The sequence below is a fragment of the Pristiophorus japonicus genome, chromosome 6 (assembly GCF_044704955.1).
Source record: "Pristiophorus japonicus isolate sPriJap1 chromosome 6, sPriJap1.hap1, whole genome shotgun sequence".
Lineage (NCBI taxonomy): Eukaryota > Metazoa > Chordata > Chondrichthyes > Pristiophoridae > Pristiophorus > Pristiophorus japonicus.
In genome coordinates this window covers 83,674,889-83,691,898 of record NC_091982.1, presented here as the reverse complement: position 1 = coordinate 83,691,898, position 17,010 = coordinate 83,674,889, and the positions used below count along the sequence as shown (strand labels likewise).

At 44.4% G+C, this 17,010-nt stretch overlaps 1 protein-coding gene across 1 annotated transcript in view; it reads left to right on the top strand.

The window, feature by feature from the left end:
* The window catches only part of pof1b (POF1B actin binding protein), a 106,228-nt gene that overhangs the window by 34,667 nt on the left and 54,551 nt on the right, over nucleotides 1–17,010 (top strand). Inside the window, exon 5 of the mRNA XM_070882109.1 lies at nucleotides 885–1,027. Coding sequence (XP_070738210.1) covers nucleotides 885–1,027 — 143 coding nt within the window. The remainder of the gene's footprint in view (nucleotides 1–884; nucleotides 1,028–17,010) is intronic.

Below are 17,010 nucleotides of genomic sequence, written 5' to 3'. Positions count from 1 at the left end.
TTTCTCTAACAACCTGTGGTGGTGTGGCCTGTGATTTGCTATCACAGATTTGAAATTTATAAACATTGCTGCATTTTCTGTTGTACTTGATAACCTTTTTGAAGTTGATCTTTAAAGGAGAGGCTGCAGTCTCTGAATTTGCCTGAATTAGACTTTGGACTTGACAAAAGGTAACGCCCCATTTTACACCCTTAACTTCTCCCTGCATTCCTAACTTTGGTTATACCATCAAGGGAGGCAGTAGAGAGTCCAGACTTTTGCCCGACATGGATGGAGAGCCAATCAGCTACCATTTTCCTGTATGTTCAGTTTGTGTCTAAGTGCTGAGTAAGCTAGCAGTACTCAAAACTTCTGAAATAAATATTGCCCATTGTCCAGTGCATACCTGTAAACTGAAAGCTTTGGTCACTTTCCTGAACTAAACCATGGCTTATTTTGTCAGAGAAGACTGGCAATGCTGAAATAAGCTATTAAACCTTTGACATGATACAATCCTCTGGATCATTGGTAAACTGTATGATGTTGTCCCCGCCCCCAATTCATCAGAACATTGCAAATGCTTGACAATATTGCTGTCATAGACTGTGGAATCTGAAACATTAAGTTTCTTGGAAAGTAGAAATTAGATTAAATCATCAAACAAAACAATGATGAGGCTTGAGATATGAGCTTGTGTCATTTGAGTTGCTCACCCTGGCTACATCAAGTCTAGCTAAACTTATGTATTCATCCTATTCCTGTGGCTGTATCTGTAAGTTATTGCCAAAAGCATCTTGTTTAAATTGCCTTCCAAACTATACTCCATGCTGTATGCAGTACTTAATAATTATTATTCTGAATAACATACCAACCTATCTAGCTGTGTAATAACTTTCTGTCACCAGATCAAGAGTGCCATGGATTATGAGAGTGGTAACATTGACAAGTTGGATCCCCGATACTTTGGTGAACTGCTGGCTGAGCTGACGTGCAAAACCACAGACCTCCATAACATGCTGCTTGAAAACATGCAGAAAATCAAGGGAAAGTAAGTGTACGCTTCCGTTTATTATTTCTGAACTATGCAATTTGAGCTGAAGGATTTAGTATTTTTTTAAGTAGGTAAGAGTGATTGCTAAATATCAGACTGCACTGTGAACGCTCTATAGAAACCCTGTAAGAGTCTTCAGATTTATCTTGAATCAAAGGTAGTAGTTATTTTAGGGATTGCTAGATTTGCACCAGCCCCATGTCACTGAACCGGCCAGCCACACCTATCCATCCAGGTGTATGCTTCCACATCACAAAGCCCACAGTCTCAACGTGCTTGCTTTCAGATACCTGCCCTGCTTACCTGGTCTAAAGAAGGCGATGTAAGAGGAGCATAGTTGGCACCAATTTTTAGACAGTGAAATCATTTACAATGCAGAATAATTTAAATTGGAAAATCCTTGCATATGTTCCTACAACTTAACGAAGTGCTTTCCGGTATGAAATTCAGTTTGGATGAGATCACTTAAATGGGAGGGCCCGAAATTCAGTACCACGGGAAAGCTGGTGCTCCCCCCACCTTTTTGTGGCCATTAGCGCCAAAATTTTTTTGTGGCTAGGCCACCCCATATTCAGCTCCAAAATGGAATAAATGGGTTCTAGCGTTAATGAATCCTTCCAAAGTGGATTTTTCAGCGGTGTGGCTGTCTTAATTTGAGCGTTATCACTGTTGTGTCCTTGCACACTACAGCAAATCAACACGCGGCACATACTGGAGACAAGGTCACTCTGTGACCTGTACCTTTATTCACAGGACCAAGGAGTGATGACCCTGCGTGGGATCTCCCTTTACATACCTGGATGACCAGGTGAGGAGTGTCTCCCACAAGTTCACCCCCTGTGGTCAAGGTGTGCATTTCTCAGGTGTATACAGTGTACGGTGTTGTTACAGAAAGGTTCTGAGATCCATTATGTGTGATCAACAACCTTGCATTGGGATGATCTCTTTGGTGTACGTCCGTAATTGCGTGTCAATGCGTTCAAGTTTGGGTCTGCTAGCTCTGAGTGGCCACAGTTTCTCGAATTGTTGGGCACTCATGAGTGACTGGCTGGCTCCTGTGTCCAGCTCCATGCGTACCAGGATGCCGTTTAACATTACTCTCATCATCATAGGTGGCGTTCTTGTGTATGAGCTGTGGATGTTTGCCACCTGAACCCGCTGAACTTCAGCATCCATTGCTGTGTCCCAGGCATAGCCCTGCCTTGCAGACCCCTCTTGTGGTTCATCCACTTTGTAAACCAGCCTCGCTGCGGGCTTCCTGCACATCCTGGCTAAACATCCACTCAAGTTACAATTTCTGCAGATGAATTGTTGAAATCGGCAGGTCTTCGCAGCATGTTTGTCCCCGCACCTCCAGCATGAGCTGAGATTGTTGTGAACAAAAGAGCTGTTACCAAGCATTCTTCTCTGATTGTCTCTTTGATTACTCTTGAGCACTCTGTTTGTGGGTGTCAATGGTCCCATCCTGGGACGTATTGTCCCTTGTGATGGTGTAAATGTCGGTTCAACCTGCCATTGTCTCTGTTGCGGACCCACCCTAGAGTCTGTTGCAGCCTGGTTGGTGTCAAATTGCCCTTGCCTGCCTGCGGGGTTCTGAGTCGCGTTTACCATCTTAACTCCCTGCTCCATCGCCACGTTGGGAGCAGAGTAGCGCGCGTATATGATCTTGGTTTTCTCCTCCCCCGCCATGAAGATTTGAGCCATCAATGCTGCCGCTTCCAAGATCAAGTCCTTGGTCTCAATTAGCTTCCTAAAAATCCCAGCATGACCAATGCCCTCAATGAAGAAATCTCCCCCCTGCAGGCATCTGTGAACTTAGAGGCTGGCCAAGCACTGAAGGTCCACAACGAAGTCCGGTATGCTCTGCCCTTCCTGACGTTGGTGCGTATAGAATTGGTGTTGGGCCATGTGTATACTACTCGCCGGTTTGAGGTACTCACCGATCAGTTTGCTGAGCTCCTCGAAGGTCTTGTCCGCAGGCTTCTCGGGCACGAACAGGTCTTTCATCAGCGCGTATGTCTTAGGTCCACAGCTGGTCAGTCGATGCGCCCTTCGCTTGTCAGCCACTGCCGCTCCCAGCCAGTCCTTCGTGACAAAGCTCTGCTGGAGCCTCTCAACGAAATTGTCCCAGTCCTCACCAACACAGTACCATTCCTCCGTGCTACCGGTGGCCATTCTCTTGAGTCGTTGATTCCCGTTTCTCGTTGCCAAATGTTGTGTCCTTATACATTACAGCAAATCAACACGAGGCACATACTGGAGACAAGGTCACTCTGACCTGTACCTTTATTCACAGGACAAAGAAGTGATGACCCTGCGTGGGACCTCCCTTTATAAACCTGGATGACCAGGTGAGGAGTGTCTCCCACAAGTTCAGCCCCTGTGGTCAAGGTGTGCATTTCTCGGGTGTATACAGTGTACAGTGTTGTTACATAAATGTTTGTCATGTTTGTAACCTTCACATAACTATCACCACTGAGAAATTCAGCATGCAGGTAAGGATTTCTAACGAGCCAGCTGCTCCAGGGTTTGCAGCAAGGCCCTGAGGTTGGAAGAAGTTTGGAAGGATGGCTGGTGTAAGAGGTGCAAGGAGAGCCAACAGGTTCACTGATATGGAGCTGGAGACACCGATGGACGGTGTAGAGGACAGAGGAAGAATACTGTCTCCTGACGTGGGAAGACCTGGCAGACAGGCAGTACATAATGCATGGAGGGAGATTGCAGGGGAGATGTCAGGCACCTCCATATATGTGAGGACACTCCCTCCAAAGAGGGTGCTGGCCAGTCTTCACCCGGCCCTTCCAGGGTGGCGATGGTTCGACGCCTCCTAGCTCTGGGGAGATGGAGATCCTCCTCCTCCTCCTCCTCCTGTGCCTCTTCCTCCTCCTCCTCCTCGGGTGGTACTGCTGGCTCGACCTCCAGCGGCAGTCCTCTCATGATGGCCAGGTTGTGCAGCATGCAGCAGTCCACAAAGATGATGGAGACCCATTGAGGAGAGTACTGCAAGGTGCCACCAGAGCGGTCCAGGCACTGGAATCTCTGCTTAAGGATGCCTATGCACTACTCGATGATGCACCTGATGGCACAATGAGCGTCATTGGATGCATGCTCTGGCGCTGTCCTGGGGTTCAGCAGTGGAGTGAGCAGCCAAGTGGACAGGGTATATTCCTTGTCCCCAAGCAGCCAACCGCAATCCTGATTCGGGCCGATGAAGACAGCGGGCACACTGGTCTGGCATGGAATGAATGAATCATGGCTGCAGCCTCCCTTGCCCACTGCCTCTCTGCACAGTGCTGATGGTGACGCCATCTCCTGCATGCAGCCCTGCTTCTGAGCAGGTGTACAGGTGTGTCACCCTCCCAACACTCCTCCCATCCTCAGGGTGAACCCTACCAAGCAGGTCTCTGCAGCCTACAGGCCTCCACTAAAGTGTCCGACCTGAAGGTTGTACAAAAGTCTGTGAAAACCTCTGAGCAGCACTCAGCAGGTTGAATGGAGCCAAAACAATTAATAAAACTATTAAAAGATAAATACAGTGGATGCTGTAATCTGAAATAAAAACACTAAAATTAATAAAACTATTTCCCTACCAAAGGACCCCGATCGCGGCAACACTCCAGCGGTGTTTTGTTTGAGCACCTTGCGGGGGCACCACTGGGAAAAGTCTTACTTTTTTGCAGCTGAAAATCCCTGACCTTGCTGCTTTCCAGCGTCCCGCACACTGCAGAGCTCGCCGCTAGGATGTAACCTTTACAGTGGCTTCACCGCACCGTTTCTGATGGAAGTGCGCACCGCTCAAATCCCCCCCCCCCCCGAGCTGAATATGGCTCGAGGAGGGAAAATCATCCGACCGCGGCAGACGATTTTTTTTTTTTCGGTCGACCGCTCAAACTCCGCGATAGCCGTCCCTTCGGGGACGGTGAATTTCGGCCTCTCTGAGTCTCTTCACTCTCCATCCTACTGAACTCATTCTCGTTCCTCATAATTAAATTCCAGTCCTAATTTGAATTTCGATCAAGCTTGTGACATGGAAATTTTGCAGCATAGAAGGAAGCTATGTGGTCTGGAGCAATCCAAAATTACTCCTACTGCCTTGCCCTGTCGCCTCAGTCCTGTATTTTCCTTTGCTTCAGATATTTATTCAATTTTCCCTTAAGCAAAGCAATAGTCTCTGTCTCAACCACGCCACATGGTAAAGCATCTCTTGCTCTGAGTAAAGGAATTTCTCCGAACCCCTCTCCTCATCCTTCGTGAAAATTTAAATTCAATTTAATAATCTAGCTTGATAGATATTCTTTTGTGTATTATTGCTCTGAAATGAACATACTACCGTATGCATTGTAAACACAAGTAGTGTGAGGTAATCAATGCACATAAATAGCTTGAGCAGGTTGGAATTTTATTCATGTTAATTGTTGAGGAAGGCACTTCATGTGGTGGGAAATTTGGTATATGTTTGATAACTTGGCAAATATCTAAGTAGCATTTTTATCAACTTGAGCGCATGCAATGGAAAGTCATATGCTGCCTTCCTGAAATGGCTGACATGTTAAAAAATGTGCAAACAACCACACCTGTAAAACTTGTTTAGTGACATGAACATTTGCAACACAATGAATTTTTGGATATAAAGCATTTTTGTACAACCATATTTAAATACTTTACCTGATTTCTACAACACAGCTTGCTTTCTTTTAATTTCACTTATTTTAAACAGCTTTTTGGACTGGAGAAATCTACCCTAATATCTTCAGCTACAGTGACCTCATGTAAAAAAAAAACGACATTGTACGAGTTTTTTAATATTCTCTAGATTGCCTTGATAGCTTTAGTCATAACCATCTTTGATCAAACAACAGATAAAACTTTAGATTCACTCATCACTACATAAGCTGCTGTAGTTTTAAGTTTCATTCCTCACTGTATTCCTGACCCTGCTTGGACTGTCAGATGTTTGGTAATGTCAGTCAATCTCCAGTGGTGTTAACCATAGGCAGGAAAGATTTATATATTGATTGTATTATTTTGATATTTCCAACAGATGCAATAAAATCACTTCATAAGGTAGTGCATGGCAAAAATTCAAAGTAATATGACATGGAATAGCAGAAATTAAATTAATGTGAATTGTGGGGGTATCATGGCATTTATTTGGAACAGGAAAGATTGACATATATTAGTTTATGTATATTTTGAATGGGGAGATCAAGATATTTAATTATCAGAGTGCATTGACTGTAGTCATCCTGCATCAATGTCCCAATGACTTGGCATCGCAGCCTTCCTAAAACGCACACATGACTTGGGTTAGGATTGGGGGCTGGGGCTTAAAGTTAGGGGTCAGTGTGTTCAAGGTAGGGTTAGGAATTGGGGTTATTGATTAGGCCTAGGGGGCTTGGGGTTAAGGTTAGGGTTTCAGAGATATGAAGATTATTAGCGTTGTGCATTACGTGACGCCTGTGCAGTTACCTCTATTGCCTGCAAAAAATGCCTTTGACGCTAATATTATCACTAAACACATCCTTTATTTATATATCTCCAAAAAGAAGATTGTGCTATTTTGTTTATAGTGAAGCAGCAAGCAAGGGCCAAACTGAAGTCTGAGACTGCTGAAATGCCTGAGAGGCATGGGAGGGGTCTTTAAGGCAAAAAAAAATATTTAAAAACATCATAAATAAAAAGTTAAAAGTCATACAAATTAAGCTACTTAATTTGCTGCTTGTCTCACACCATAGAGACGAACATGACTGACAGCATTCTTCTGAGGAAACAATGGTGAGAGAAAATGCTCTTCAGCACTACCTGGTAGTGATTTTAAGAAACTGTCTATTTCTGTCTTAAATGTATTCACTGTTCCAGCTTCCACTGCTCTCTGAGGCAGCGAATTCCACAGATTTACAACGCTCAGAAGAAATTTCTCCTCGTCTCAGTTTTAAATGGGCGGCCCCTTATTCTAAGATTATGCCCTCTAGTTCTAGTCTCCCCCATCAGTGGAAACATCCTCTTTGCATCCACCTGGTCAAGCCCCCTCATAATCTTATATGTTTCGATAGGATCACCTCTCATTCTTCTGAATTCCAATGAGTAGAGGCCCAACCTACTCAACCTTTCCTCATAAGTCAACCCCCTCATCCCCGCAATCAACCTAGTGAACCTTCTCTGAACTGCCTCCAAAGCAAGATACCATTGGCCTTCCTGATCACTTGCTGCACCTGCATACTATCCTTTTGTGTTTCATGTACAAGTACCCCCGGGTCCCGTTGTACTGCAGCACTTTGCAATCTTTCTCCATTTAAATAATAACTTGCTCTTTGATTTTTTTTCTGCCAAAGTGCATGACCTCACACTTTCCAACATTATACTCCATCTGCCAAATTGTTGCCCACTTACTTAGCCTGTCTATGTCCTTTTGCAGGTTTTTTGTGTCCTCCTCACCACTGCTTTTCCTCCCATCTTTGTATCATCAGCAAACTTGGCGACGTTACACTCAGTCCCTTCTTCCAAGTCGTTAATATAGATTGTAAATAGTTGGGGTCCCAGCACTGATCCCTGCGGCACCCCACTAGTTACTGGTTGCCAACCAGAGAATGAACCATTTTATCCCGACTCTCTGTTTTCTGTTAGTTAGCCAATCCTCTATCCATCCTAATATATTACCCCCAACCCCGTGAACTTTTATCTTGTGCAGTAACCTTTTATGTGGCACCTTGTTAAATGCCTTCTGGAAGTCCAAATACACTACATCCACTGGTTCCCCTTTATCCACCCTGTTCGTTACATCCTCAAAGAACTCCAGAAAATTTGTTAAACATGACTTCCCCTTCATAAATCCATGCTGACTCTGCCTGACCGAATTTTGCTTTTCCAAATGTCCTGCTACTGCTTCTTTAATAATGGACTCCAACATTTTTCCAACCACAGATGTTAGGCTAACTGGTCTATAGTTTCCTGCTTTTTGTCTGCCTCCTTTTTTTAAATAGGGGCATTACATTTGCAGTTTTCCAATCTGCTGGGACCTCCCCAGAATCCAGGGAATTTTGGTAAATTACAACCAATGCATTCACAATCCCTGCCACTACTTATCTTAAGACCCTAGGATGCAAGCCATAGGATGCAAGCCATCAGGTCCAGGGGATTTAGCTGCCTTCCGTCCCATTATCTTACCCAGTACTACCTCCTTAGTGATTGTGATTGTGTTAAGTTCCTCCCCTCCCCCACCCATAGCCCCTTGACTATCCACCGTTGGAATAATATTGTTAGTGTCCTCTACTGTAAAGACTGATACAAAATATTTGTTCAGAGTTTCTGCCATCTTCATGTTCTCCATTACTAATTCCCCGGTCTTGTCCTCTAAGGGACCAATATTTACTTTAGCCACTCTTTTCCTTTCTTTTTACCTATAGAAACTCTTGCTATCTATTTTTATATTTTGTGCTAGTTTACTTTCATAGTCTATCTTCCCTTAAACATTTTTTTAGTCCTTCTTTGCTGGCTTTTAAAAGCTTCCCAATCTTCTGTCCTTCCACTAGTTTTGGCCACTCTGTATGCCCTTGTTTTTAATTGGATACTGTCCTTTATTTCTTTAGTTAGCCAAGGGTGGCTATCTTTTCTCTTACACTCTTTCCTCCTCACTGGAATATATTTTTCTTGAGTTGTGAAATATCTCCTTAAATTTTCATCACTGTTCATCCACTGTCCTACACTTTAATCTATTTTCCCAGTTCACTTTAGCCAACTCTGCCCTCATACCTTCATAGTCTCCTTTTATTTAAGCTTAGTACGCTGGTTAGAGATCCAACTTTCTCACCCTCTATCTGAATTTGAAATTCAATCATGCAATGATCACTCATTCCAAGGAGATCCTTTACGAGGAGATTGTTTATTAATCCTGTCTCATTACGCAGGACCAGATCTAAGATAGCCTGCCCCCTGATTGGTTTCGCTACATACTGCTCAAGGAATCCATCCCTTATGTATTCTATGAACTCCTCCTCAAGGCTACCCTGACCAATTTGATTTGTCCAATCAATATGGAGGTTAAAATCAGACACAAAGCAGTCTTTTTCCAGTAGATTTCTCTGAGATTATGCACCCACTATTTATAGGGGGGCAGCGAGGGAGTGCAGTAGCGCAGGGAAAACCTGGCCAGGCCGGGAGCGCAGAGGTCCTGATGACGGTGTTTCCCATCTGGCAGCCGGTTTAATGGACAGCTTGTCTGGCGGTCAAGAAGGAAAATCAGCGGCAGGTCCCCGGCAATCGGGAGGGAGGGAGCTACAAATCAGGGTTTGTGTGGGGGAGGTTGCCGATTGTGGCAGAGGGGAGAGAGGCGCTGAGTTGGGGGGGGAGGGTGTAGAGCGGGGAAGCCCAAAGGTTTCCTTGGGGGCTGGGGAGGGCACTCCTGCTCAACCTGGCCCACAAGGAGTGCTGTAAAAAGCACTTGCCTCCTGGAACCGGCAGCTCCCGCCTTCATTTTGCTGCCGAGTTTTCCAAGCCCTGGGAAAACCGGTTGGCAACTGTTAAATTTAAATCAGGCTCCCAATCACTGTGTGGGAGCCTAATTTAAATATGTTGCTGAAGTGTACCGCCTCTCACGGGCAGGCCACTTGCATGCCACACTACCCGCCTTAAAAATGGCAAAGGGCCCGTACACGGCAGGCTATGGACTCGTTCCTCATTTCAAATTTTTAACCCACGCTCATCGTGAGAGGGGTTAATACTGAGGCCTGTGTATCTGTTTGCTTTGTGTACAGCAATGCTGGCCAAGACACAGGTTCTTCATATAGTGCCATGGGACCTTTAACAGCCACCTGAGCAACTTGAATAAGGCCGTGGCTCACGGATGTAGGAAAGCCAATTGCATATTCATTTCAGGGTAATGATGACACCACCAACAGATCGGTGATTTTGAAACTGAGTAAAAAAAAAAAGCCCACTGAGGGGTAAGCATGAGCAGACCATCATCCCAAATTTAAATATAGTTAAAACACTCAGCAGGCCATCCAGCATCTGTGCAGAGAGAAACCGAGTTCATCGACCGAAACGTTAACTCTGTTTCTCGCTCCTCAGATGCTACCTGACTTGCTGAGTGTTTTCCAGCATTTTCTATTTTTATTTCCGATTTCCAGCATCCGCAATATTTTCCTTTTTGTTTAAGAATAATTATTTGGGTCCCACCTGGTTCCGGCAGGAGGGCTGGCTGCTTAAATTGAGGCCCACTCAAAACTAGCAACAGCTAGGCCTTTGATGACAGGTTTATTTCATTTTGGATGTCCCTCCTGCTACTGCCCCGTTAACGCAAGAAATCGGGTGGGAAGCAGACGAAAATTGGTTGGGTGGCCATTAAAATAGCATTGGTGACAAGTGAATCACAATGATTGCAATTGGTATAAACACTGAGTGGGGAGTTTGGAGGAAAATGGATCATGTCAAGAGGTCATCAGTGCAATTGTCTTATGTCATCAGTGCTGTGCAGCAGATGTACTGTAGGAGGGGGCCCTCTTAACCTGCACCACTCTAACACATTTCCACCACAGCAGAGATAATATAGAAAGGCTGGAAACGGGAGATAATTAAGACGTCTGTATGATTTCTATCAATGTAATTGCACATTATTCCTTTTACATAAAAGTCTAGGAACATTTACTCCAATATCAATGCTTGTAGGTTACGTATTATGCCTTTAATAGCATCAATTAAAGAAAGGAAATCCGTTGTCCACAATAGGTGTGTTCCCATGATGAGGCTACATGATGATACTCCTGCACCTATATGGCTTAAACAAAACATCCGTAGGAAAGTATTGACCTATGTTTATAATTGAAGAGCCGCTTTGTGGACTAACAGTGGGAAAATCCAAAATACGTCAGGGCTATTTCTCCCTTCAGATTAGGTTATAAATGTATTGCTCCCGCCCATATTGCGTGATCAGTGTAAGAGCAGCAGTAAGCTGCAGACTAGAATGCAATAAAATAGCATGCAGGTTTGTCTATTCCATGATGACATCCTGCATTTCTGTCTTTATTAAGAAGCACTTCCATATTATAAATAACAACATGCAACATCTATTAGAGTTCATTTGACTGTGTTGAGCTTGTTGGTTTAGTTTACTATTGCAAATGTAAGTATAGAACTGGATGCTTCTTACTTTATTAATACTAATCAACCAGTGAACAGTGCTTTATCTCTCCCTAATTAGGCTTGAGAATTTTACTTCCTTGTCACCTCACACCATTTTGAGTGGTGTTCCAGGCTGTGCTTTCTTCCGTCGCTCTTCCTCTTTTTTTTAAAACCGTCTTTCTTTCTCCTTTATAAGCTATTTATAGCTACTTCATTGTTTCTGCCCATTTTCTCCCCTCCCTCCCTCCCTCCCTTATCTCTTGAAGATGTTGACGTCTTGTTGGCATATGGTTCCACAGCCATTGAGCTCACTGTCACACCTTGCTTAAATATCCATTATTCATGCAAGAGCCTTGATACCGCGTGTCGGCCGACTATTCATTTTTCGGGCCACAGCAGAAAAGCCTAAATATATCCTCTCCTGATGTCTACATGTTTTAATTCTAATAGAACATGCGGAAAGCAATCTGAACATTGGCTAATTTTGTCCTTCTAAATGAAGGTGCTGAGGCCAATTGCAGTGCCCGTCCCCTGAGATCAGCCAACTCACACAGACTAAGGACTGAACTTGGAACATTCCTAATATATATGGTTCAGTTACTCATTGCCTTAACCAGCTGAACCATTCTGAGAGTGCCTATTTGTAGCTATTTATATCAAGAATATCCAATAAAGATCAAAATGTAACCAAGATAATGGCCCGGATTTTGCAGTTATAATGACGATGAAACTGTCAGTGGCATACTAAGTCAGAAGTACTGCTGAACATTCTCTCTGGGCCAAAAAACTAATTTTATATTTGTGGAATGTCAAATTTTTTCGTTATAAAAATTCCATGGTTTTTAATTTTTTTAAGTTTATTTATGATATTTCAGCTCCTACCTTAATCCCTTGTGTATGTCCCAATCTTTATTTCACTCTCTATAAAATGATTAAAAAGTGAAGGATAATTGGTGTATTTTACTTCCTGGTTTGCTGTCTGAGAGAATTCTTCAATGTGATTGGCTGGAGATCCACTAGAGTTGGTGCCAGATTCAAATTAATATCGGGAGAGGTGAAATCAACGCGACAGATCACTAGCTCTTTGTGGGCCAGTCTGGTCGTTCATGAATTTTATCCTTTGTGACCCTACATATTTTTACAATTGAATAGCAAATACTAGGTTCATTTTTTAACTCTCCAATAAGGCAACAACTGCAGTCCAGTTTGGCATTTTCTGGAGGAAGAAGCACATTGTAGAATCATAGAATGATACAGCACAGAAGGAGGCCATTCAGCCCACCATGCCTGTTAGTTGTGTACTAAAATGAAAACATATTTTAATCGCCCTCCGTGGTAGTGTCAGATGAAGCACAATAAACAATGTAAACTGTATTCTGGCATAGAGAATATACTCTCGAGATTTGAATAAATGTGCCCCTCTTGTACCTCGCCATATGCTGGTTTTAGTGCCATTTGTACATGATGATCGCAGAGGATGTTTGTAGTGGCGCCTTTCACAGAGGTTTGCAGACATTTTTTAGATATTTTGTTTAATAATAATTAGGAAAAAACTTGAAATAGAATTTTGATTTTAGTAATACGAAAAACACAATGTGCCAGAGCGTGGCTGGTTACTGTTCGAATACCTTAAGTATGATAGTTGTTGGTGTAAAGGTTCATGATGGTACTGTATGTGTAACCAAAGAACAAGCTTATGTTTCCCTTGTACTGTTACTTCTATTAATGCATCATTTATAGAAAATCATTAAATTTTAACTTATGGGGGAAATATAGGAGCCTCAGCCCACGGTTCGAAGGGTAGGCCCAATCTGGAGCCCTCCATAATTAACAGCTCAGAGAGCCAAACCCCTGACCACATAGAGTTAATTAAGGCAGAGGACACAAACAATATATCTCCCTCTTTCTCACTTCCTTCTGTACAGCAATTAACATCACAATTGGAATAACTGTCCTATTTGTAAAGCTTTATTTTTGAGATCATTTAGAGTGCTGTGGGGTGGTTCCTGGGTTTGGACGAGCAGTTATTACTCAGGAGCATTTTATAAATGTTTAGTGCTTGGGAGAAGAATTTACAAACTGGTTTTAAGCTAGACACTTCAGACATGGAAATGTCAGAAATTAGTCTAACATATATGAACAAAACCTCTCCAAATAGGACAGGACGAAGGAGGATTGAAGCACGAGAGAATACCAAATCATGTAAAATTGGCTGATGGCCTAGTTTCCTGCTCTGAATTGTGTGTGCCTGTATGATGCTGATAAAATAATCTGCAAATAGTGCTGTTATGATAAAGCTGTTTACACTGGCACGCTGAGATCACTCAGGTAGAAGACTTGGAGTCGACAAACCAGCTCGAATGAAATTTCATGATTGGGTTTGTAACTGAGATGACAGTCTAGCCAGTTATAGTCTCGACCCCTCCCCATGTCCCCAGGCAGTTCTTTGGCTGTCAATTTGATGCCATTTTTTTCTTGTTCATGGAACTAATGAAAACCTTAACCTTTGACAGGAAAAAAAAGTTCAGTCAATTTAAAATCCTAGTGCAAACCATTTCTGCATTTTGTTGTGATATGTCAAACTTCTAGTGAAAGCAATCCATATTTTACAGTAGAGGTTGATGTACTTTCTGCACTGATGCATGCAGAACTTGCATTCATCCCAAAATATGTGACTGTCTTAGAAGATTTATTTACTTAAATTTAAAAAAATAGTTTCATTAAATGATGATACTAAAGAGTTTCTCTGGGTCTGTGATACAAATGACACATTGTACTATGGCGGTCTAGCAATGGTGGAAATCCAACATTTTATGGCATGGAATTGACAAGTGTGCAATTTCTCCCCCCCGCTCCCCTGGCCCTGTGTGTAACTTACAGTGCGGTCTCCTCTTGTCAGTACTCGGTGTAACTTGTGCTGCATCCACCGTGTGTGTGCTCGGTGTAACTTGTGCTGCATCCACTGTGTGTGTGCTCGGTGTAACTTGTGCTGCATCCAGCGTGTGTGTGCTCGGTGTAACTTGTGCTGCATCTACCCTGTGTGTGCTCGGTGTAACTTGTGCTGCATCCAGCGTGTGTGTGCTCGGTGCAACTTGTGCTGCATCCACCCTGTGTGTACTCGGTGTAACTTGTGCTGCATCCAGCGTGTGTGTACTCGGTGTAACTTGTGCTGCATCCAGCGTGTGTGTGCTCGGTGTAACTTGTGCTGCATCCAGCGTGTGTGTGCTCGGTGTAACTTGTGCTGCATCCACCCTGTGTGTACTCGGTGTAACTTGTGCTGCATCCACCCTGTGTGTACTCGGTGTAACTTGTGCTGCACCCACCCTGTGTGTACTCGGTGTAACTTGTGCTGCATCCACCCTGTGTGTGTTCGGTGTAACTTGTGCTGCACCCACCCTGTGTGTACTCGGTGTAACTTGTGCTGCATCCACCCTGTGTGTACTCGGTGTAACTTGTGCTGCATCCACCCTGTGTGTACTCGGTGTAACTTGTGCTGCATCCACCCTGTGTGTACTCGGTGTATCTTGTGCTGCATCCACCCTGTGTGTACTCGGTGTAACTTGTGCTGCATCCACCCTGTGTGAACTCGGTGTAACTCACGCTGCACCCACCCTGTGTGTACTCTATAGCCCCAAGTTTCCACATGATTTGCTCCTGATTTTTAGGAGCAACTGGTGTAGAACGGAGTATCTTAGAAATCGGAATTCTCGACATTTAGTTTGCTCCAGTTCTAGTCATTAAAACAGTTTCACTTTGGAACACAATTTTTTTTTCAAAAGGGGGCGTGTCCGGCCACTTGCGCCTGTTTTCAAAGTTTCGGCAGTGAAAAATTACTCCAAACTAACTTAGAATGGAGTAAGTGAAGATTTTTGTACGCTCGAAAAAAACCTTGTCTACACTTTAGAAAATCAGGCGTAGGTTACAAATTAGGCATAGGGAATGAGGTGGGGGGGGGGGAGGGGGGGGGAAGGGAAGTCATTAAATTCTACAATCAATCCTTAGTTATACTTATACAAATATTATACAAATAAATCCAACCTGAATAAAAATTTAGAAGCAAAGAAAAGATTAAATAAACCATGTTCCTACCTGTGCGAAATAGCATCAGCCTTCGAGCTGCTGTGCTTCAGGCAGACCTTTCATGTTGGAGACAGGCAGGGGTGTGGCGTCAGTGTCTCAACGGCAGCGGCAGCAAGCTTCGAGCTGAGCTGCAGTGCTTGAGGCAGGCCTTCATTCCCTTCGTGGCTGGCCGCAAAGAAGCAACACCGGACGGACCCGAGGCCATTCGGCTATGAGATATCAGCGGTGTCAGTGGCTGGCCGGCAGCCGAAGAATCAACACCTGACACACGCAGCTCTTTATGGTGCTTTAGGCCATTCAGCCATGCTTTAGGGGCGGCGTCAGTGGCTCGACGGCAGCCGAAGATACAGCAGCAGCCTTCGAGCTGTGAGGGGGCTGAAGCCATTTGGACAGGGAGAGGCAGCCACATCGACAGTTTTATATTTAAATTAGCAGAATGGGTGCTGCATTGTCAACACCACGTATTATGCAATGGTTTGCCATCAATTCACTGCATAGGAGAGAATTGATTAAAGCTCACCGCACCAGGAACGTCGTAGCCCGTAGGTTGATGGGCAGGAGACCTTACCCACGTCGACAATATCGAGCCAGGCGCTCGTACCTGGACATGAGCGAGGCTGATTGTGTGAAAAGGCTGTGTTTTCGCAGAGAAGTTGTCACTGAGATCTGTGATATGGTGAGAGCAGATTTGCAGTCCAGAAGCAGAAGGACAACTGCCGTGTCTGTTGAAGTGAAGATAACAGCTGCACTTTCTTTCTATGCCTCGGGATCGTTTCAGGCTACAACTGGAGATGTGTGTGCCATATCTCAACGTGTAATACATGCCTGCGTTTACCAGGTCACGGCTGCACTTTATGCGCGAAGGAATTACTTCATCAATTTCCCAATGACCGCACAAGCGATCCATGAGAGGGCTGTGGGCTTCTTTAGGATTGCCGGCTTCCCAAAGGTACAGGGCTGCATTGATTGTACCCACATAGCCTTGCGAGCACCTGTGGAGGAATCTGAGCAGTACCGAAATAGGAAAGGTTTCCACTCTATCAATGTGCAGCTTGTGTGTGACGACAAGCAGCGCATCATGTCAGTCGATGCGAGATACCCTGGCAGCACCCACGATGCGTTCATCCTACGTGACAGCATTCTATCTGACATGTTTGAGCAGCAGCCAGAAGGGCAGAGCTGGCTACTGAGAGACAAAGGGTACGGCCTGACCACCTGGCTCATGACGCCCCTACGCGTGACACGGACAGAAGCTGACCGTCAATACAACATGGCGCACATTGCGACGCGCAGCATCATTGAGAGGACCATTGGCATATTGAAACAGCGATTCCGATGCCTGGACCATTCCGGAGGACAGTTGCTATACTCTCCTCAGATTGTCGGTCACTTCACTGGTGTGCTGCATGCTTCATAACTTAGCCATCATGAGGCAGCAGGAGCTGGTAGTGGAACCAGAAGACCTACGTGAGGGTCCAGTGCATGATGATAGTATTACGGAACAGCAGGATGTGGATGATAACAACGATCAGGAAAGCATGCAAGTGCCTGATGCCGAAGCACGAGGTCGGAGGAGGGCCGTCCATCGTGCCACTTTAACGATTGCTCGAGACTTGCGCCAGCAGCTCATTCGTGAACGCTTCAACTACTGATGCCTGAGGGCTCTGCGACCACTTTTGCGTATGGACATGTTTATTCTTTGCAGTTGTTCCTACGTTGTGTTGTGTTAATGGAACATGAAACAGTTTTAATGAAAAAATATTTTATTGAAAAGTTAACGTCAC